The 22,849-nt window shown below is 39.8% G+C and overlaps 1 protein-coding gene across 1 annotated transcript in view; it reads right to left on the bottom strand.

Annotated features, from left to right (window-relative positions):
• mtrex (Mtr4 exosome RNA helicase) overlaps window positions 1-22,849 on the bottom strand; it is a 123,701-nt gene that overhangs the window by 1,573 nt on the left and 99,279 nt on the right. The window contains exons 20-26 of the mRNA XM_072252521.1: window positions 22,669-22,779; window positions 22,268-22,456; window positions 21,651-21,814; window positions 20,545-20,650; window positions 15,750-15,806; window positions 13,777-13,939; window positions 3,332-3,436 (exon numbers count right to left, since the gene is read on the bottom strand). Of these exons, the coding sequence (XP_072108622.1) occupies window positions 3,332-3,436; window positions 13,777-13,939; window positions 15,750-15,806; window positions 20,545-20,650; window positions 21,651-21,814; window positions 22,268-22,456; window positions 22,669-22,779 (895 nt within the window). The remainder of the gene's footprint in view (window positions 1-3,331; window positions 3,437-13,776; window positions 13,940-15,749; window positions 15,807-20,544; window positions 20,651-21,650; window positions 21,815-22,267; window positions 22,457-22,668; window positions 22,780-22,849) is intronic.

Raw genomic sequence — 22,849 nt, 5'->3', positions numbered from 1 at the left:
ACGAAATTACTATAGAAACATAGAAAACCTGCAGCACGATACAGGCCCTTCAGCCCACAAAACTGTGCTGAATTACCTTAGAAATACCCAGGCTTACCCATAGCCCTCTATTTTTCTAAGCTCCATGTACCTGCCCAGGAGTCTCTTAAAAGACCTCATTGTTTCCACCTCCACCACTGCCGCAGCAGCCTATTCCACACACTCACCACTGTGCGTAAAAAAACTTGCCCTCAACATCTCCTCTATACCTACTTCCAAGCACCAGAAAACCGTGCCCTCTCGTGTTAGCCATTTCAGCCCTGGGAAAAAGCCTCTGACTATTCACATGCTCAATGCCTCTCATTATTTTGTACACCTCTATCAGGTCACCTCTCATCCTCCGTTGCTCCAAGGAGAAAAGGCCAAGTTCACTCAACCTATTCTCATAAGGCACGCTCCCCAATCCAGGCAACATCCTTATAAATCTCCTCTGCACACTTTCTATGGTTTCCACATCCTTCCTGAAGTGAGGCGACAAGAATTGAGCACAGTACTCCAAGTGGGGTCTGACCAGGGTCCTATATAGCTGCAACATTACCTCTCGGCTCTTAAACTCAATCCCACGATTGATGAAGGCCAATGCACCATGTGCCTTCTTAACCACAGAGTCAACCTGCGTATTAGCTTTGAGTGTCCTATGGACTCGGACCCCAAGATCCCTCTAATCCTCCACACTGCCAAGAGTCTTACTATTAATGCTATATTCTGCCATCATATTTGACCTACCAAAATGAACCACCTCACACACCTCAGGTGGTTGATCTCCACCTGTCACTTCTCAGCCCAGTTTTGCATCCTATCAATGTCCCACTGTAACTGCTGACAGCCCTCCACACTATCCACAACACCTCCAACCTTTGTGTCATCAGCAAATTTACTAACCCATCCCTCCACTTCCTCGTCCAGGTCATTTATAAAAATCACAAAGAGTAGGGGTTGCTGAACAGATCCCTGAGGCACACCACTGGTCACCAACCTCCATGCAGAATATGACCCGTCTACAACCACTCTCTGCCTTCTGTGGGCAAGTTAGTTCTGGATCCACAAAGCAATGTCCCCTTTGATCCCATGCCTCCTTACTTTCTCAATAAGCCTTGCATGGGGTACCTTACCAAATGCCTTGCTGAAATTCATATACACTACATCAATGGCTCTACTTTCATCAATGTGTTTAGTCACATCCTCAAAAAAATTCAATCACGCTCGTAAGGCACGACCTGCCTTTGACAAAGCCATGCTGACTATTCCTAATCATATTATGCCTCTCCAAATGTTCATAAATCCTGCCTCTTAGGATCTTCTCCATCAACTGGCAATCCACTGAATTAAGGGACACTGGTCCATAATTTCCTGAGCTATCCCTACTCCCTTTCTTGAATAAGGTTACCACATCCACAACCCTCCAATCCTCCGGAACCTCTCCCGTCCTCATTGATGATGCAAAGATCATCGCCAGAGGCTCAGCAATCTCCTCCCCTGCTTCCCACAGTCGCCTGGGGTACATCCCGTCCGGTCCCAGTGACTTATCCAACTTGATGCTTTCCAAAAGCTCCTGCACATACTCTTCCTTAATATCTACCTGCTCAAGCTTTTCAGTCCGCTGCAAGTCATCCCTACAATCGCCAAGATCCTTTTCCATAGTGAAGACTGAAGCAAAGTATTCATTAAGTACCTCTGCTATCTCTTCTGGTTTCATACACACATTTCCACTGTCATACTTGATTGGTCCTATTCTCTTGTGTCTTATCCTCTTTCTCTTCACATACTTGTAGAATGCCTTGGGGTTTTCCTTAATCCTGTCTGCCAAAGCCTTCTCATGGTCTTTTCTGGCTCTCCTAATTTCATTCTTAAGCTCCTTCCTGCTAGCCTTATAATCTTCTAGATTTCTATCATTACCTAGTTTTTTGAACCTTTCGTAAGCTTTTCTTCTTGACTAGATTTACAACAGCCTTTGTACACCACGGTTCCTATACCCTACCATCCTTTCCCTGCCTCATTGGAATGTACCCATGCAGAACCCCACGCAAATATCCCCTGCCACATTTCTTCCGTATGTTTCCCTGAGAACATCTGTTTCCAATTTATGCTTCCAAGTTCCTGCCTGATAGCCTCATATTTCCCCTTTCTCCAATTAAACATTTCCCTAACTTGTCTGTTCCTTTCCCTCTTCAATGCTATGGTAAAGGAGATAGAATTATGATCACTATCTCCAAAATGCTCTCCCACTGAGAGACCTGACACCTGACCAGGTTCATTTCCCAATACCAGATCAAGTACAGCCTCTCCTCTTGTAGGCTTATCTACATATTGTGTCAAGAAACCTTCCTGAACACATCTAACAAACTCCACCCCATCTAAACCCCTCACTCTAGGGAGATGCCAATCAATATTTGGGAAATTAAAATCTCCCACCACAACAACCCTGTTATTATTGCTCCTTTCCAGAATCTGTCTCCCTTTCTGCTCCTTGATGTCTCTGTTACTCTTGAGTGGTCTATAAAAAACACCCAGTAGAGATATTGGCCCCTTCCTATTCCTAACTTCCACCCAAAGAGACTCTGTAGACAACCCCTCCATGAATTCCTCCTTTTCTGCAGCCGTGACACTATCTCCGATCAACAGTGCCACACCCCCACCTCTTTTGCCTCCTTCCCTGTCCTTTCTGAAACATCTAAAGCCTGGCACTTGAAATAGCCATTTCTGCCGCTGCACCATCCAAGTTTTTGTAATGGCCACAACATCATAGCTCCAAGTGCTGATCCACACTCAAAGCTCATCCGCTTTATTCATAATACTCCTCGCATTAAAATAGACACATCTCAAACCTGCCCCTTCTCTATCACCTGTCTATCCTCCCTTTCGCACTGTCTCCAAGCTTTCTCTATTTGTGAGCCAACCTCCCTTTCCTCCGTCACTTCAGTTCAGTTCCCACCCCCCAGCAATTCTAGTTTCAACTCTCCCCAACAGCCTTAGCAAACGTCCCCGCCAGGATATTGGTCCTCCTGGGATTCAAATGTAACCCATTCTTTTTGCACAGGTTACACCTGTCCCAATGATCCAGAAATCGGAATCCCTGCGCCCTGCTCCAATCCCTCAGCCACGCATTTATCCTCCACCTCATTCTATTCCTATACTCACTGTCATGTGGCACAGGCAGTAATCCCGAGATTACTACCTTTGAGGTCCTGCTTCTCAACTTCCTTCCTAACGCCCTGTAGTCTGTTAATGTATGACTGCAGAATAACAAACATGACGGATCTCTCCTTACTGTAATAGTTATTTATACACAAACCTTCTGCAAATTTGTTTTCTAGCTCTGTGTTTCCAATGGCCTTTGCTGCTTGACACATCTGTCGAAGGAGTTCTTCCAGTCGCCTCATACAACGAATTATACTTCCTGTTTAAAATTTAATGTTAGTTAACAAGAGAATCTTTGCAGCAAATATAAATTTAACCACTAAAATTACAGGAAGATACAACACAGCAATCTCCAAAACACCCAAATTAGCTCAGTGCTCCAAAATAAACAATTTTGCACATCTTTCTCTATGACAACAACAAAATTTGCTAATTTCGATTAAAAAGGACTAAATCACGCACAAGAAATCCAATAACAGGCTGCAGAATTTGATTTTCAGTATCATAAACTGCTGTGTAGCTAATAAATAGGAAAGCCCAAAAATCGTTTTTGTTTATGGCGCACTTTGTCAACTCCTACAATGTGCAAATGAATTATCAGTTTAATTTAATCTTTAAAACAAAAGTCTTTCAAAATTTGTGACTGAAAGGATGTTCTGATAACAAGTTTGTCCTTGAGAGTTACCCAATAATGTCAATTGTGTATTTACCTTTTGGGTCTTAGGCTGCAAAAGAACTCAAGCACTCATGATTGTACATAACTCTCAATACTTAAGTAACTCTATGATGCAAGTTCTGAGGTCAGGCAGCAATATGGGTCATTTGAGATGCTGAAGGAAGCAGTTCCAAGAGGTAAGTAGCAGCCAGCTATCCATTATAGAACAAATAGAAAGTTGATGCTGGTGGACTAGAAGCTGGAAAGCTTGCAAGAAACAGCTGTGAAATTATTTGAACATGAGGGAAAAAAATTATAGTTAACTTGAAGACATGACAAGCCACAGAGTCGTGCAACACAGAAAAGGGCACTTTGACCCACTACATGTATGCTGATCTTTCTGCCCATCTATACGAGTCCATAAGTCATAGGAGCAAATTTAGGCCACTTGGACAATTAAATCTGTCCTGCCATTTCATCAAGGCTGATCCATTTTTCTTTTCACCCTCAATCTCCTGCCTTCTCCCCGAATCCCTTTATGCCTTGACTAATCAAGAATCTATCAACCTTTGCCTTAAATATATACAAGATCATAAGGCATAGGAGCCAAACAGGCCATTCAGCCCATCGAGTCTGCTCTGCCATTCCATCATAGCTGATCCCAGATCCCAACCAAACCCAAACACCTGCCTTTTTGTCATATCCTTTGATGCCTTGACTGATCAGTAAACTATCAACTTATGCCTTAAATTCACCCGCAGACTTTCCTCTACTGCAGTCTGTGGCAGAGCATTCCACAGATTCACCAATCTCTGGCTAAAAAAATTCCTCCTTACCTCCGTTCTAAAAGGTCGCCCCTCAATTCTGTGGCTGTGCCCTCTAGTTCTGGGTACCCAACCAGACAAAACATCCTCTCCACATCCACCTTATTTAGTCCTTTCAACATTTGGTAGGTTTCAATGAGATCCCCCCACATTCTTCTAAATTCCAGTGAACACAGGCCCAGAGGTGCCAAACGCTCCTCATATGTTAACCCCTTCATTCCCAGACCATCCTCGTGACCTCCTCTGGACTCTCTCCAATGACAACACATCCTTTCTGAGATATGGGGCCTAAAACTATCGACAATACTCCAAGTGCAGCCTGACTAGTGTCTTATAATTATCTCCTTGCTTTTATATGCTATTCCCCTTGAAATAAATGCCAACATCGCATCTGCCTTCTTTACCATTGACCCAACCTGTAAATTAACCGTTTGGGAGGCATGCACGATGAATTCGGTCCCTCTGCACCTCTGATGTTTGAACCCTCTCCCCATTTAGATTATTATCTATTGTTCCTTTCACCAAAATTCATTATCATACATTTCCCAGCACCAAATTCTATCTGCCACTTTTTTGCCCATTCTTCCAATTTGTCTAAGTCCTGCTGTAAGCGCTGTAATTCTTCAACACTACCTACCCCTCCACCTATCTTCGTACCATCCGCAAACTTTGCCACAAAGCCATCTATTCCATTATCTAAATCATTAATAAACAATGTGAAAAGTAGCACTCCCAGTACCGACCCCTGAAGAACCCCACTAGTCACCGGCAGTCAACCAGAAAAGGCCCCTTCTATTCCTACTTGCCGCCTCCTGCCTGTCAGCCATTCTGCTATCCATGTCAGTATCTTTCCTGTAATGCCATAGGATCTTATCTTGATAAGCAGCTCATGTGTGGCACCTTATCGAAGTAAATGACACCTTATCCAAGGCCTCTCCTTTGCCCACCCTGCTTATTACTTCCTTGAACAACTCTAACAGATTTGTCAGGCAAGATTTCCCTTTACAGAAACCACGCTGACTTTGACTTATTTTATCATTGTCTCCAAGTACCCTGAAACCTCATCCTTAATAGACTGCAAAACTTTCCCCAACCACTGAGGTTAGGCTAACAGGCCTATAATTTCTTCTCTTTTGTCTTCCTCCCTTCTTAAGAAGTGGAGTGACATTTGCAATTTTCCAATTCTTTGGGACCATGCCAGAATCAAGATTCTTGAAAGATCATGACCAATGCATCTGTTATATCTTCGGCAGCCACTTTCAGGACTCTGGGACGTAGTCCATCTGGTCTAGGTGACTTATCCACCTTAAGAACTTTGAGTCTGCCCAGCACTTTTTCCTTTGTAATAGCAATGGCACTAAGACTTGTAAAAATTGGGCATCTGCAGCCTCCTGTGGCAACGAAGTCCACAGATTCACCACTCTCTGGCTAAAGAAGTTCTTCATCTCCTTTCTAAAAGGATGCTCCTCTATTTTCAGGCTGTATCCTCTAGCCATAGACTACACCACCATAGGAAACATCCTCTCCACACCCACCCTATCGAGGCCCTTCAACATTCAACAGGTTTCAATGAAGTCACCCATCATTCTTCTGAATTCCAGTGAGTACAGGCCCAGAGCCATCAAACACTCTTCATGTGACACACATCAAAGTTGCTGGTGAACACAGCAGGCCAGGCAGCATCTCTAGGAAGAGGTACAGTCGACGTTTCAGGCCCAGACCCTTTGTCAGGACTAACTGAAGGAAGAGTTAGTAAGAGATTTGAAAGTTGGAGGGGGAGGGGGAGATCCAAAATGATAGGAGAAGACAGGAGGGGGAGGGATGGAGCCAAGAGCTGGACAGTTGATTGGCAAAGGGGATATGAGAGGATCATGCGACAGGAGGCCCAGGGAGAAAGACGGGGGGGGGGGGGGAGGGGGGAGGGGGAACCCAGAGGATGAGCAAGGGGTATAAGGGGTACGAGGGGGAGGTGGGGCATTAGCGGAAGTTAGAGAAGTCAATGTTCATGCCATCAGGTTGGAGGCTACCCAGACGGAATATAAGTTGTTGTTCCTCCAACCTGAGTGTGGCTTCATCTTTACAGTAGAGGAGGCCGTGGATAGACATGTCAGAATGGGAATGGGATGTGGAATTAAAATGTGTGTCAACTGGGAGATCCTGCTTTCTCTGGTGGACAGAGCATAGGTGTTCAGCAAAGCGGTCTCCCAGTCTGCGTCGGGTCTCGCCAATATATAGAAGGCCACATCGGGAGCACTGGATGCAGTATATCACCCCAGCCGACTCACACTTCGACACTTCACCTTTGAGTCTTCCTTCAGTTAGTCCTGACGAAGGGTCTCGGCCTGAAACGTCGACTGTACCTCTTCCTACAGATGCTGCCTGGCCTGCTGTGTTCATCAGCAACTTTGATGTGTGTTGCTTGAATTTCCAGCATCTGCAGAATTCCTGTTGTTTGCTCTTCATGTGACAAGCCTTTCAATCCTGGAATCATTTCTGTGAATCTCCTTTAAACCCTCTCCAATGTCAGCACATCCTTTCTTAGATAAGGGGCCCAAAACTGCTGACAATACTCCAAGTGATGCCTCACTAGTTCTTTATAAAGCATCAACATGATATCCTATTTGTCCACACTAGGTCTCCATCTCTCAATGCCTTGCTTATTCGAATACCTGTCTAATTGTCTCAAACCTGTGTGATAGAATCTGATTTCAACAGTCTCTCTGGCAGTGAATTCCAGATGTCAACCAGTCTGTGTGAAATATTTCCCCCTCAGATCTCCTTTAAAACTCCTTTCTTCTCACATTACACCTGCACCCTCTTGTTTCTGATATCATTGGAGATGGAACTTGATGAGGAGAGAGTAAAAAACATCTTAATGTTTGTCATTCTGCAAGAACTGTCGATTGTGATTGGTAGAAATGAGGTCAAGGAGGAGAATTTAAAGTAGCCTACTGAGAACTATGTTAACAATTATGTCCAGAATTTAGACAGTTAAGTTGGATGACTTTGTCAATGACATAAACTTTAAGGAATGTCTTAAAGGAAGAAGAGTTTAGAGAGAAACAAATAAAATGCTGAAGGAACTTAACTGGAAAGGAACAAAAAGTTGACGTTTCAGGCCAAGACCCTTCATCAGGACTGGGAAGGAAGAGGGAAGTAGCTAAAATAAGCTGGGGGAGGGGAAGGAGTACAAGTTAGGTGATAGGTGAAGGCAGGTTGGGGGTGGGGGGGAATGAAGTGAGAAGCTGGAAGGTGATAGGCGGAAAGGTAAAGGGCTGAAGGAAGAATCTAATAGGAGAGGAGAGTGGACCACGGGAGATGACAGGCAAATGAGCAGAAGAGAAGAAAATTACCAGGTTAGAGAAAATGATGCTCACGTAGTCAGGTTGGAGGCTACCCATATGGAATAGGAGATGGTACTCCTCCAACCTAAGAGTGGACTAATCACAGCAATAGAAGTGGTCATGGGCCGACAAAGGAATGGGCAGTGGAATTAAAATGGTGGGCCACCAGGAAATCCTTCTTGTTATGAACAGAGTGAAGGTGCTCAGCCTGGATTTCCAGCATCTGCAGAATCTCTGGAGTTTAGGGAAGGAATTTCAGAATTTAAGGTGCTATTACCTTAAAAAGCCTTAAAAGTTTGCTGAAGTGATTACAATTTCCAGAGTATCCCTCATTGCAAAGCTGAGGAACAGCAAGAGCAGAGAGAGATTTCAAAACAGGGCTTGCAGCAATAGGAATCAAAAGGCAGACTATTATGCAAAAGCTGTGGAGTGCTGATGGATCTAGTCATTCTTATGCATGAAACACAAAAGATTGGCCTGCATGTACAGCAAGTAATAAAAGGAAAAGAATTATTGGGCTTCTGTGCAGGGGGGTTTGAATTTAAAAAGAATAATTAAGTTGTACAGGATGTTGGTCGGTGAGACTGTTCATGGGGTACAGTTTGTTCCCCTTAAGAGATTCACCAGGTTAATTCTTGGGGATAAGAGGGCTGTCATATCATAACAGTTAAATAAAGTTAAGATTTATATTTGTTGGAATTTAGAAGAATGAATGGTGATCTTACTGAAATATTTTAGATTCTAAGGAGGCATAACAGGATGTTGAGACATTTCCATTATTGGAGTTTGGGAGTTAGGATATTGTGGTAAACCATGTATATATGTTGTAACTCGGTTACCTGTCTGGACACACCCCTCTGCTGACTGCCCCTGTGGCTCCTCCCACAGAGTCCTGTATAAAGGTGTTCGTCTTGCCCCTCCCCCTCAGTCCGGGGGCAGACACTCACTGTGGAGGTCGTATTGTACAGCGAATAAAAACCTTTTAGTATTTTTACCAAACCTCAGTCTTTTGGAGTAATTGAAGGTGCTTCAGATATGCAGAATTAAGTTTTGACGGTTTGAAGTTTACAGTGGAAAGAAGAGAAAGCATTCTGGGGTGCACTGGGATAGTGATGTTTAGAAGTAGCAAATTGACAAATGCAACGTAAGTGATACATATTACAAGCTGGCAACAGGTGCAAGTGATGGTGCAAAGCCAGGGCCCAGTCAAATAGTTTGCAAATGGCCTATCCAATCTTGAAAAATGCCATGGATAGTCGAACTGAACATGAAAATCCAAAGTTGTTGTTAGTGACTGGCTGCATCTTCACAGGAAGCATTGTTGCCGTCTATACCACAAGGTAAGCATGGTAATAAACAGCATGGTAATAAATAAGCATGAACTTCAATTTCTTGAAATGCAATGCAGCTTAAACATTGTTTAAAATGTAATATCTTGTTGAATCGGATAGAACAGATTTTGCCTATATGAGATTTACACCGGTACTTACGTTACTACTCAGAATGACTTCCTAGAAATGAGAACACTAAATGAATTAGCTCTCAGAGGGAACATTAGAAAATGCATTCTTACTGGCAGACCAAATGTGAACAACATGACTGCTTTTGGTAAGATACTTCTAGCTGGTAAAAAGATTTTGTCTCCCAGTGATTTTTAGTAAAAATATTTTTCCTGTTAGTAGCACTGAGTGGGGTCCAACTGTAATTCACTCATGGGCAATTATTTTGAAATTGCACAGGTTTTTAAAAGAATGAACCATTTTTACATGCTGATATTTCAAGTTCCATAATTAGGCCGCAATCTTTATTTTGCTCTCTGAAAAGTAACTGTATTCCCCTCTTCAAAATTTTAAACAGGTTTAACATCATACTTGCTAACCTCTGGGATCAGTTCAAGGTCAGTGATGACTGTACCTTTGTTGCTGACCATAAATCTTGGCCAATGCAGGATGGCATTTATTATGCATTAATAATTAAAGTTGCTTTCATTACATTTTCTTAAGGGAACAGTCAATATATATTAGCTTCTTTAAGCCCTAGCTTCTTGTCCTAGAAGGATAAAGTTAAAAGATCATTAGGGTTGGTTAATTTATAGACTGAAAAGCAAGTGCAAAACAATGAATAAAACTTAATGGGTACAAACCTCCTACCATTGAGGAGATACTAAAAATGTGGTGCCTCAAGGAAGGAACCCATCATTAAGGACCCTCATCACCAGGGACATGCCCTCTTCTTATTACTATCACCATGGAGGAAGTACAGGAGCCTGAAGAATCTCAGTCAAGGTTTTCGGAACAACTTCTTTCCCTTTGCCATCAGTTTCTGAACGGTCCATGAAACCATACACACTATCTTGCTGTTCCTCTTCCATGCTATTTATTTATTATCGTAACAGTGTTTTTGTTTAAATGTCTGCTGCTACAAAACAACATGTCACAGATAATAAACCTACTAATTTTGATTGGTACAAAAATACATATTCTACTGAAGACAAACAGTTACACTTAACAAGATTAAAAATTGTTAGTTTTATCACAATTTTTAGTCTTTTTTTAAAAAAAAGGCAGGGTGATTGACACATGTGCAAGCTCACAGCAATGGCTAAACACTGACCAGTTCAATGTATTTTGGAGCAATGTGCTTTGCTGAGTACATAATTTTGATGGTTACTAAAGTCAGTGTAGCCCATAAAACACAAACCACCAATTTGGACTCCAACTGATTTATAAATATATCCATTCTCTTGAGAAAAAAAAAACACAACTATTTGTTCAGGACTTGAAAACATGACAAGTAATGTTACTGATTTACATTCAGTATTAACTGCCCAATTCATTAGAATTTTTCAAAATTTATGAACGACAACTGTCACCTTCTGCTGATTTGTAATTGTGCTGGGACTCCTGGAAGAGCAGGACTCCACAACTGCAAATGGATCCATGAATCCCAAAGGTTCCAACAAGCTCCAAGCCCATCTGGAAAGAATTACCATAGCAGGGCAGGAACACAACACAACACAAGCAAAGCTGTTGCGGATTCCAAAATCAGAGCCATGCTGCACTTTCACACAGTTCAGATTTCATTTCTAAACTAAACATTAACCATATATTATATGGTCTAAGATTGTCACTGACTATGTAATATTAATCCAAACATTTAAACACTAGTGAATGAAATATCACTTTCAACATAACATCTCTAATGAAGAGTCTTTAGATGCTGACCATGTCAAAGGCATTATTCAACTGCAAGACAAATTGCCTGTAAATTTCTGACTCTAGTGCTTGGTCTAACATCCAGCTAGCATCTGACCACTCAATTCTAATTACTGCCTCACACTCTGGAAGAATACTGGGTTGGTGGAGGATGCAATTGAGGTATGCAAGACCTAGATGAAGATCAATTATTTAGCATTCGTACCATAAGACCATAAGATATAGGAGCAGAATTAGGCCATTTGATCCATCAGATCTACTCTGCTATTTCATCATGGCTGATCAATTTCCCTCTCAGCCCCAATCTCTTGCCTTCTCCCCACATCCCTTCATGCCCTGACTAATAAGGAATCTATCAACCTCTGCCTTAGATATACCCAAAGACTTGAGCTCCATAGCTAACAAATTCCATAGATTCACCACACTCTGGGTAAAGACGTTCCTCATTTATATTAATTTATATCAATTATCTAAACTCAAATTTAATAAAACATGTTATATTTGCCAATGATACCAAATGTGGAAGATCAATAGAAACAACAACGGCAGCCATTAAAATGTACAGGCTGTAATAGAAAATAATAGCCTATTTTCTAGGGATTTTTGAAGAGTGCAATGAAAGGTGCAACTTATACAATAATACAACTCGTGCTCCAGTGTATACATTGGTAAATTACACAAGCTGTGGCCTATAACATAAGCTGGAGTTGCATTCAGTTGACATGCTTGATATTAGAAATAAACATCACTGACCCAACTGCTGTTAGACTGACTTTTCTATCCCTTTGCTTTGACACCAAAAGTAAATATCATGCTTTTCAGACTTTAAAAGTTTATGATCGGGAAAGCAAGTTTTCCCTAACAATACAATGTCTGCAAATTGTACAGCTCTAACTCCAATGAACTACAGAAATGTTCATGAAAAGGTGCTGAGGATTTTTTTTTTTTTAAGGAAAGGTTTCTCCCTGAAGCTTTTAAAAATTCATGAGGGAAGCAACTTGTACACCAGATTTTATGGCTCTTGAAAAGAACTGTATGTCCTAGAGGCAGAGTAGCAATCAACAAAAACCAATATTGAACTGCAGCCAAAGCAGTCCAATTGACAGGAAACTGTGGCTAACTATTCAGTTCTTTGGTCAGACCATATGTTGAGAACTATATTCAACTGATAGTTGTGATACAAATGAGAAAATGCAGGCACTAGAGGCTATGCAAGGATTTAAGAGGCTAATTGCTTGCCTCTGGGGTTTGTGTTAGAGAAAAGTCAAAGAAGCTTATGCTTTTCAGGATGGAATCCACAGACGTGCGAGAGGTGATTGTATAAAGGCACTGGTCCATCAACAGTATGTAGAAAATTAATCAAAATGCCCTCTCAAAATTAGAATTTCAGTACAATAACTAGACAGATGTTCAAATAAATGAGTCAATTTTTTTGTGCATGAGGAGAGATTACAAATCAGACTGGACCTTTAGTCAGAATACTGGGGAGGCTAAAATCAGGGAATCATATCAAGTGCAGCAAAGGTGGAAGTATAGGTGTGTTTTGGCAGGACAATCCAGGGAAATCATTATACCGCTGAAACTAGAAATTGTAAATAAAAATAATCCTGGAAACGCTCAGCCTGTTATCAACTGTGAGGCTACAAGAAAAGAGACAGTTAATAAAGATCGGAAAGCTGAGGAAAGGTGCAGACTTTCAATGGCAGTTACATTAAAACATTTTTGCTTCCCATTTGAAAAGTAATGTGCTAAGGTGACACTGTTGCAGCGTTAGTAAAATTCAAAGTTCAAACAAAATTTATTATCCAAGTTCATATTATATGTCAGCATATACTACTCTGAAATTCATTTTCTTGCAGGCATTCACAATAAATACAAAGAAACATAACAGAATCAATGAAGAACTGTAGACAAAATCAAGACGGACAAACAACCAATGACAAAAGACAAGTTGTGCAAATATTAAAAACAAAAAAAAAATAAATGAAAATGAATCTCAGGGTTGTATATAGTGACATACGTGTACTTTGATAATAAATTTACTTTGAACTTTAATAAGTATATGAGAACATGAATTGTAGAGTCCTTGAAAGTGTGTCCATAGGTTGTGGAATCAGTTTAGTGCTGGGGTGAAAGAAGTTATTCATTCTGGTTCAGCAGCCTGATGGTTGAGAGGTAATTACAGCTCCTGAACCTGGTAGTGTGATACCCAAGGCTCCTGTACCTCCTTCCTGATGGCAGCACTGAGAAGAGAGTATGGCCTGGATGGTGGGGTTGCTTGATGATGGATGCTGCTGTGCTACGAGAGTGCTCCTTGCATATGTCCTCAATGGTGAGGAGGGCTTTATCTGTGATGGATTGGGCTGTATGTACTATTTACAAGGCTTTTCTGGGGAACGGAATGGAAGGGCATTGGTGTTTATGTACACCAATGTTTTTGAATCTTTGTAAGTTACAATTTTTAAGTCAAATGTAGTAGAAAAACATTGCAAAGTACAATTTTATTGTTGAATTTAAAATTCAAAGGAATATGAAATTACATGACAGTATACTAATATTACCTTCAAAGACCTCTGTCATTTTGCATATTTGAGCAAAAGTAGATCCATTTGCCCATGTAAATACAACATCCATTAAATGGGGACGGAAGGAGTCCAGATACATTTCTTCATCAACCTCCAGTTTGGCTTCTGCTGACACTTTGGCTATTCTCCTGGCACATTCCTGAAGTTAGACATGAGAAAATGTTATCATTAGGAAAATACAAATGGCTTAACATTGGATAAATTATTTATAAAGAAGCTTTGGTCTTTCTTGTCATTCACATTGCTAAATATGCTGGTGAAACCTCAAATGGTAGGTTTCTTTGCACATTAGACAGCTGCTGTTTGATCCAGATTTGTGTAAAACAATTAAGTAACTTGTGTTGTGTTGACTACAGGCTGCTGCAATATTAATGGATTCAGGGTCCTAGACTGTATTTTTTTGTATGATTATATTTTACTGATATCTTGTATGTGCCCAGTGCTGTGTGTGACTGGTGATACTGTGTTTTGCACCTTGGCCCCAGATTAATGCGGTTTTGTTTGGCTGTATTCATGGGTATTCATGTATGGCTGAATGACAATTAAACCTGAACAAGCTTAAATGTTGCAAAACTTAATGATTAGTGACAATAACATACCCTTATCTAGAACTTAAATAACTGTTTAGCTTTTATTTTCTTGATAGTTATTTTCAAAGGTAAGATTGAGAGTGAAACGAGATGGAAAAATAAAATGGTGTAGAGTACTCAGATGAACCATGTTTCTGTGGTAAACCATATATATGTTGTAACTGGGTTAACTGTCTGGACACGCTCCTCTGCTGACTGCCCCTGTGGCTTCTCCCACAGATTCCTATATAAAGGTGTTTTGCCTTGCCCCTCCCCCTCAGTCTGGGGACAGACACTCACCATGGAGATCGTATTGTACAGCGAATATTTTAGTATTTTACCCAACCTCAGTCTTTTGGAGTTATTGAAGGTGCTTCAGTTTCTCTTTTTAGTAAAAGACACTTAGAGTTTAATGTATATTTAGAGAGTGATTCCTTCAAGTTTCAAAATGCTATAAAGATAAAATAACTAAAATTGGAAGATCTGGGGATGTGAATATGACAAATATGATGAAAGAGTACGGGAAAGAAAATGAAATTGATAAAAATAGAAAATTATAGAGTCTACAAATATAAGAGTCAAAAAAAGAAATTTGGCAAATGTGAGTTAGGGCTTTGAAAAACTCTATACTGAGTTTCAGGATAAATAGGAAGTAATGGAATGCATTAATATCTGCATCAGTGTTTACAACGTATGATTACATTGGAAAGGAAATAAATCTAAGGTGATTCAAATCAGGAAAGAGATAATATAATAAATAAATAAATAATGCAAGGTCATCAAGCTGAAATGATACTTTGCTTCTTTTGCTGCAGATGCTGTCTGGTCTGCTAAATACTTCCTGTATTTTGTTCTTTTTAAACTTTTGACATGCAGTCATTGCTGCAATGCAGGACGAGCAGCAACAATTTAAATAAGAGTCAAAACTACTGCAATCCAGCAGAATTAACCAAGAAATAACAGCAGGCAGCTCTTCTGGAAGTCTGCTTATACTTAAATGGTGTTGGTTTCCAGTGTGGGATCCAGATTAAAAGATATAGAAACAAGATTAAATTTAGGCTTTTTATGTAAGAGAAATAGCTGAAAACAAGAACCAACCAGGAAGATACTATTGCTTTAGTAATAGTAATAGCAATAGCAGGGAGTGGTGGTCACCTAATATAGACCTATTTTGCTTCCTCTTTTTCTCTTGCCTCCACAATTTAAATTTGTCTTTTTTTCTAATTTTTCCTAATTCTGGTGAAAGATTATCCATCTATTAACTCCACTCCTCAATCCAAAGATCCTGCCCTGTCCACTCAGTTTTCTAGCAATCTCCATTTTCTAGTTTACATTTCTAGCACCTGAACTATTTTGAGCTTAGACTAAGAAAGGCCTTACCTGCATCTGGCGTAAAGGACCTGCAAGTTGTTCTGTCAGTTTAGGCATTTCATTTGCCTATAAATTAGAAAACAACAATCCAAATTATATTATTATTGAATAACTACTATAACTCAATGAATAATTCACAGAATTAATGACATAGTGGATTAGGAATATCACAGTTTAGAGCCTTTATTGATTTAATTGCATAAAACAGAGCTTCACAGATCACATAACATTGATATTTCTAGTTTTTTTGGACACATCTCAAGTAGAGGGTAAAAAGAGATTTTGATGCTCAGATTGAGAAGTATACTGTGAATGAAAGATCACCACAGAACAAATGCTTTTAAAACTTCAGCCTTCTAAAAAGACAACATAGTGAGGTAAAAAAAATATAAATGAAAACATAGTCATAGTCATACTTTATTGATCCCGGGGGAAATTGGTTTTCGTTACAGTTGCACCATAAATAATAAAAGAACCATAAATAGTTAAATAGTAATATGTAAATTATGCCAGTAAATTATGAAATAAGTCCAAGATCAGCCTATCGGCTCAGGGTGTCTGACCCTCCAAGGGAGGAGTTGTAAAGTTTGATGGCCATAAGCAGGAATGACTTCCTATGACGTTCTGTGTTGCATCTCAGTGGAATGAGTCTCTGGCTGAATGTACTCCTGTGCCCACCCAGTACATTATGTAGTGGATGGGAGACATTGACCAAGATGGCATGCAACTTAGACAGCATCCTTAGACAAAATATGCTGTGGCAAGTTTCATTGGGGCATGAAAGCCTCTAGGCCATTTTTGGTCAGGGTAAAGTTGTGAAGGGCTGAATTAAACTGTTTCAGGTAGGACTGAAAATGAAAAAGAGTTAAAGTTATTAAAAATTGCTAAGTATTACAATTCAAAAATATTTGTTTCCACTTTTCTGAAAGTTATTGGGAGTTGAACTTATAGAAATTTCTCTATACCTCGGCCCCATTTTCAAGTGTCGTGGCATGTGGAAATGAAACAAGTGCCAGGTATCTGCAATTCTCTTATATGAATACAATTCTTAATCCTCTTAACCAAAATAATGATTAATAAGTGCTGTCCTCTTAGCTGAGGATTCAAATCTAGTTTTCAATACATATGAAAGAACCACTGACAAATAATGATACACAGGAGGAAAACAAAAAATACTCCACTGAGGAAGTGTTCACTAACAGACCTTAAACACACAACTTTTATTTAAGTGCCCCTTTCGGTGGGCAGGCTGCAGGACGGGGTGCAATCTGATGTTGGGCTCCATTCCACTCATTAAAGCTCCCATTGTTCACCCATTAAAGTAACGAGGTAGACTGAAGCACTGAAGCGAGTGTGGAGGGACGAGCGCTGGCTGCCTGTCTTTTGATCAGTGAAAAGTCTTCCGCTGGGACTGTAGAGTGTTCCCCAGGTTTTTCTGCGTTTTGGATTTCGACTTTGGACTCTTTTTTTAAAAGTCTTATTGTTCTTAAATTCTGTGCTTTTTTCGCTCAATCTTCTTGGGTTTCCATTTTGTTTGTTTTTTTTGTGCAGGAAGAGGGATTTCAGGGTCAATGTGCCTGATCCGTTTTCCTTTTTTTGTGTGAGAGGAGGAAGTCTGGGGGTCAATGTGCCGGATTCATTTTGCCCAGTTTTTGTGCTGGAGGAGGGACCTGAGGGTTGATATGCCTATTCCGTTTTTTTTTGTTTGTTTCTTTTTTGTGGTATTGGGGTGGTATGATTTGGGGGTTGATGACCTTTTCTTTCTTGGTTTCATAGCTACCCAGAGAATTGAAGTATTTCAGAATTGTATACCTCGATAATAAATAAATCTTTGAATCCTCATATATTTCTTTAAAAGATTGTATGCTGAATCACTAAAATGGAAGCTACATGTCCTGTTATGAATATGACATGCAAAAAGGATGACAACAGTCCGTTATGTGAGTCATAGGCCCAGGTGGTCAGTGAAGAGATACTGTTTTTCCCTTAAATGTACTTAACATTGTTTTAAAAAAAGTAATTGACAGTGAAATTTGCTTCCCTAGTCTTTCCCCACAAATAGAACTTACAGTTCTTGAGATGAATTTGATGATTCACCATTGCATCCTACACAGTCTTAACTTTCTTCCCAAAGTAAAGCCTCTTAAAATTCAACAGAACAATAGGAACAGTCAATTTAATTACTTAGAGTAGCATCACATCCTTGCTTTATAATTTCTCAACTAAGCATTTTGCAGCTTTACCTGTTCATCTTCCCAGCAATCTTTGGAACATTTCTTTACTCTTGTACTGCCTTTCAGGCAATTCATTTATGTTTTTTTATGTGCCTAAGTACATTCAGCTTTTATTTTAAGGAGCAGTTTCACATCTGTATTTGTTCACTTTCTGAGCAGTCAGGAGGTAGTAAGTCGGAAGGCACATTGGCTGGCAGAAGGTCAGTGGTTTATGTTAGGAGCAAAAGAAGTTTTTGTTCAAAGCCATCCTGTTGTTTCCCCAGCAGAAGCATTGCTTTTTCACTCTTTCTTCACTATGTCATGCCACTGAGTCTGCAATAAAACCATGGGGCTTGGATGCTATAACCTGATTCTCAAATCATTTTTGAATGAAGTTTGGCTGACAGTCTAACTGATGTTACAACACCTATGCAAGGGCAGTACAACTCTAATCTCTTTGTTTTTTTTAAATTAACTGCATTCAACTTTTCCTCATTGTCTTTCTCAAACACTTCAAGAGCCTCAGACAAGAAAGAGTGAATCTGGGCATCCCCAACTTTGACACCATGGCCTGATAATGTCAAGAGGCTTTGGCTCGACAGGGTTCGGTGAGAAGGCACAGGTGGGTAGCAGATAAGAACAGGCAAGGGTTTTTAAAAAAATATATTAGTTTTGTATAATTAAATAAACAAACTATCTACAATAAATTAAATAAGGATGCAGGATCAGGTAATGTGTTGCAGCTGCATAATGCAGTTGGTGGTTCCCATTGTGGATCCTGGTGATCACACTTGCCACAAGCACTGGCTGCTTGAGGAAATCAGGCTCAAAGTGATGACCTTGAATCTGAACTTCAAACACTGCGATGCATCAGGGAGGGGAAAAATTACCTGGACACGTGTTTCAGGAGGCCATCAGGCCCATTAGATTAACTACTTTAAATTCATTCTGTGGCGAGGGACAACAGGGCGTAACTGTGAGTGAGGCAGGTAGGGGAAACCAAGAGGTAGTGTTGGAGGAGCCTTATCCCTTGAGCTTGCCCGACACTTCAAAGACTGCTGCTCCCTGTGAGGATGAGAGGCACAGTAGGAAGCATGAGCAACCAAACTGTGGCACTGTGGCTCAGGGAGGCATTTAAGAGGGGTGAGAAAAGAGGAATGTAATTGTAATTGGGGATAGTATAGTCAGGGGAATAGACACAATTCTCTGTTGCAAGGATCAAGGGTCCTGAAAGTTGTGCTACCTGCCTGATACACGAGTTCAGGTCATCTCATCGGACCTACAGAGGAATTTGGAAAGAGAGGGGAAAGATCCAGTTGACGTGGTCCATGTGGGTAACAATGATGTTGGAAGGAGGAGGAAAGAGGTTCTGCTCAGGAAACTTGAACAGCTAGGGACCAAATTAAAACAAAGAACCAAAAAGTTAATAATCTCCGGATTGTTAGCTGAGCCATGTCCAAAATGGCAAAGGGTTAATAAAATCGGAGAACTAAATATGTGGCTCAAAGGTTGGTGTTTAATCAGAGAAGTAGGTTTGAATTCATGGGACATTTACGCAGTACTGGGTAAAGAGGGAGCTGCTCAGTTGGGCTGGGCTCTATGCGAACCATGCTGGGACCAGGGTCCTGGCAAATCACATAATTAGGGTTGTGGGTAGGGCTTTGTGGGGGTGGGGAAAGAGTTCAACAACTTGGAAAAGTAAGGATAAAGTAAATGGGAAGGAGAGTGAAGGAGAGGTTATAGAACTCTCCAGAATAAAAAAAAAACACAAGTAGTTTAGAAAGGGATAAGAATTTTAACTACTGCTAACTGGAGGCATTATTGAAAAGGGTGATGAAGGTGCTATATTTGAATACACACAGTATACAAAATAAGATAGATGATCTTGTAGCGCAGTAAGAAATTTGCAGGTATGACATTCTGGGCATCACTGAATCATGGCTGAAAAAAAAAAATCACATTTGGGAGCTCAACATCCAAAGATACACATCTTATCGAAAGGAAAGGCAGGTGGGCAGAGGGGGTAGGGTAGCTCTGTTGGTTAAAAAACTGAAAACAAATCCTTAAAAAGAAATGACATATTATCAGAAGATGTAGAATACATGTGGGTAGAGTTAAGAAACTGTAAGAGTAAAAAGTTCCTGATGAGAGTCATATACAGACCCACGAACAGTAGCCAGCATGTGGGGTACAAATTACAATGGGGAATTTCACTATTCAGGTAAATTGGGAAAGTCAGGTTGATGTTGGATCATCAAGGAATTTGTAGAATGCCTATGAGATGGCTTTTTAGAGCAGCTTATTGTTGAGCCAACTTGGGAAAAAGCAATTCTGGATGGGGTGTTGTGTAATGAACTGGAATACACCTCAGGGTTAGGACATTAAGGGATACGGGGGGGGAGGCAGGAGGTTGGAATGAGGGGAAAAATAGATCAGCCATGATGAAATGGCAAAGCAGACTCAATGGGTCAAATGGCCTAATTCTGCTCCTGTATCTTATGGTCTTATATAGTTCTTAATTTTCATCCTATGTCATCAGGAAAAATCAATTTATTACATAACTTTCTTTGAAGCAAAAAAAGAGTACTTACCTTCTCCTGAAACACAAAACAGCTAAGTAAAGCTGTTGCCTGCTCAGCAGTCAAATCATTAAAGATGCCATTAAACATCATTTCAGTCAGAAGAAGCTCATCTGCACTAAAAAACAAAACATCAGGTTCTTCAACAAAAGGGGATAGCTACACTCACTGAAGGACTCATCTTGTTATTCCATTCTCGTTATTTATTATCTGCATTTGCACCATTTGTTTACAGCTTACAGATCCTGTTTACAATTACTGTTTTATAGATTTGCAAAGATTGCCCGCAGAAAAAGAATCTTAGGACTGTGTGTGGTGATGTGGATGTCCTTAGATAATAAATTTTACTTTGAACTTTGATTTGTTTAATAGCAATTTTAAAAAATAGCTGCATGAATTAATTTTAAATGGAGATACACTGAAACCAAAGTTAAGACAATGGAAGGGTGCAGCAGTGTAAGTTTACAGATACAGCAAAACCAAAATTAACTGTCTAAATCAAGTTCCCTCCGGTTCTTAAAGAAGTCTACAAAAGCAGAAGCCTGTAGAAAACCTTGGAGAGTTTAATGTCCTAAGATTTTTTTTGAAAAATGAGTCACTAGGGTGATTTGTTGATTTAAACTGATTGATACCAGGCAACATTACATTATGCCAAAGACAACATCAAGGACTATAACGCCCTTAGCCTTAAGTTACTTCAGTGCAATCTCTCCAAGTTCCAGTTTCAATGCCGAATGCAACAATGCATTTTCATTATCAATTCATTAAGTAGATTATCAACTCAATTAAACAATGAACTTAGTTATGGTTGCATAATGTTAAATATTGCAACATATATCAGGCTTTAAAAACTGCCTGTGGAACATAGCAATAACTTGATTCAGGCATCAACTGCAGTGTTGTAATAAAATCAAATTGCTGGGCACTGGTATCAAAGCTCATTCTGAATACATCATAAGGAAATAATAAACATCCAGGTCTCTACAGAAGCTTTACAATGTACATTTGCAACTGATTTTTAAAATAAGTTTATGAATTATCAGGAAATTATTGATATTCTAACATTTTCAGAGAATATGGATAGTATTAATTGAGACTGCCAGTTTAGTAACCCTTACCTGCTTATTTCACAAGCAACTCGTCCTTTCATTTCAATGACATCGGATGAAGTAGCAAAACCTAATCGTCTGATCACACGTTTACGGCACTTCAATTCATCCATCTGCAAAACTGTTCGAGCTTTCTTCAATTCTCGTTTTGCTGCTTTGATATCTGCTGCAATCTATACAGAGACGGGAACATTGAACTGGAGTTACAATGATAACTCTTCATCAACTTGTGGAATATTAACTCTTGCTTACCTTTCACATTTCAACTTTTCACCAACTGGTGAATAGTGATCATTTTTTAAGCAAGCCAAACAATTTGTGTTGCCATTTCTAATTTTCAGCAACTCTTTTATCTTGATTTTTTTCCTGAATTTGTAAGATATGAAACAACACGTTTATCAACTGACATTGTAATTACACTTACCATTAGAGAGTCTGAATAAAATCAACTTTGGAAATAATACCATTGCCGAAGGAAACAGATAGACATAAAGGATCTTTTAACACATCCTTAATATGCATTAAAGTGCCAACACCCCTTGGTAATGCAATATGTTCCACAACACTTTCATACATGCATATTTTTTAAAAATCTTAAAAAGGTGTAATCAAGCTGCATTCATTACCTGTGCTTTCCTTTCACAAAGTCCATAGACAGTTTCCAAATTTGAGTCATTGTGCATGGAATGTGAATACATTCTGTGTTCAAAAGCCTCAATTTTCTGGATTACTTTCTTCAGTCCCTGATCCTTGATTCCCATATCATCGACTGGATCCAACAAAGGTACACCATCAGGAAATCTCTTCTGTACTTCCTAATATACAAGGAATAATAAAAGTAAACCACATGCAAGCTGTTCTGCAGCAATCTTAAAAAGAATAAATTAAAATACATTTCAATCAAATGATTTTCTTTCCTCCATTTTTGCCACTGCAATCACGAAATTTGAATATGGCTAATATGAATGTGATATAACTGGGGGTAGGCCTAAAATTAGAATCTATACTCACAAATGAAGTAACTTACCTGTATTGATTTCAAAACACTTTGCCTGTTGTCCAGTGGTCTCAGGTCTTTTGGAATATATAGGCGTACACTACTGATTGCAGTTATCAAGTGAAGCAAGATAGGAACAACCTGTTGAATAAAAAACACATCGAATTTAAATCTTGTTCAATCTGCACAGAAACTCACAGTAGATCATTGT

Source organism: Mobula birostris, chromosome 3 (genome assembly GCF_030028105.1).
Source record: "Mobula birostris isolate sMobBir1 chromosome 3, sMobBir1.hap1, whole genome shotgun sequence".
Lineage (NCBI taxonomy): Eukaryota > Metazoa > Chordata > Chondrichthyes > Myliobatiformes > Myliobatidae > Mobula > Mobula birostris.
This window is presented reverse-complemented; position numbering and strand designations above follow the sequence as displayed.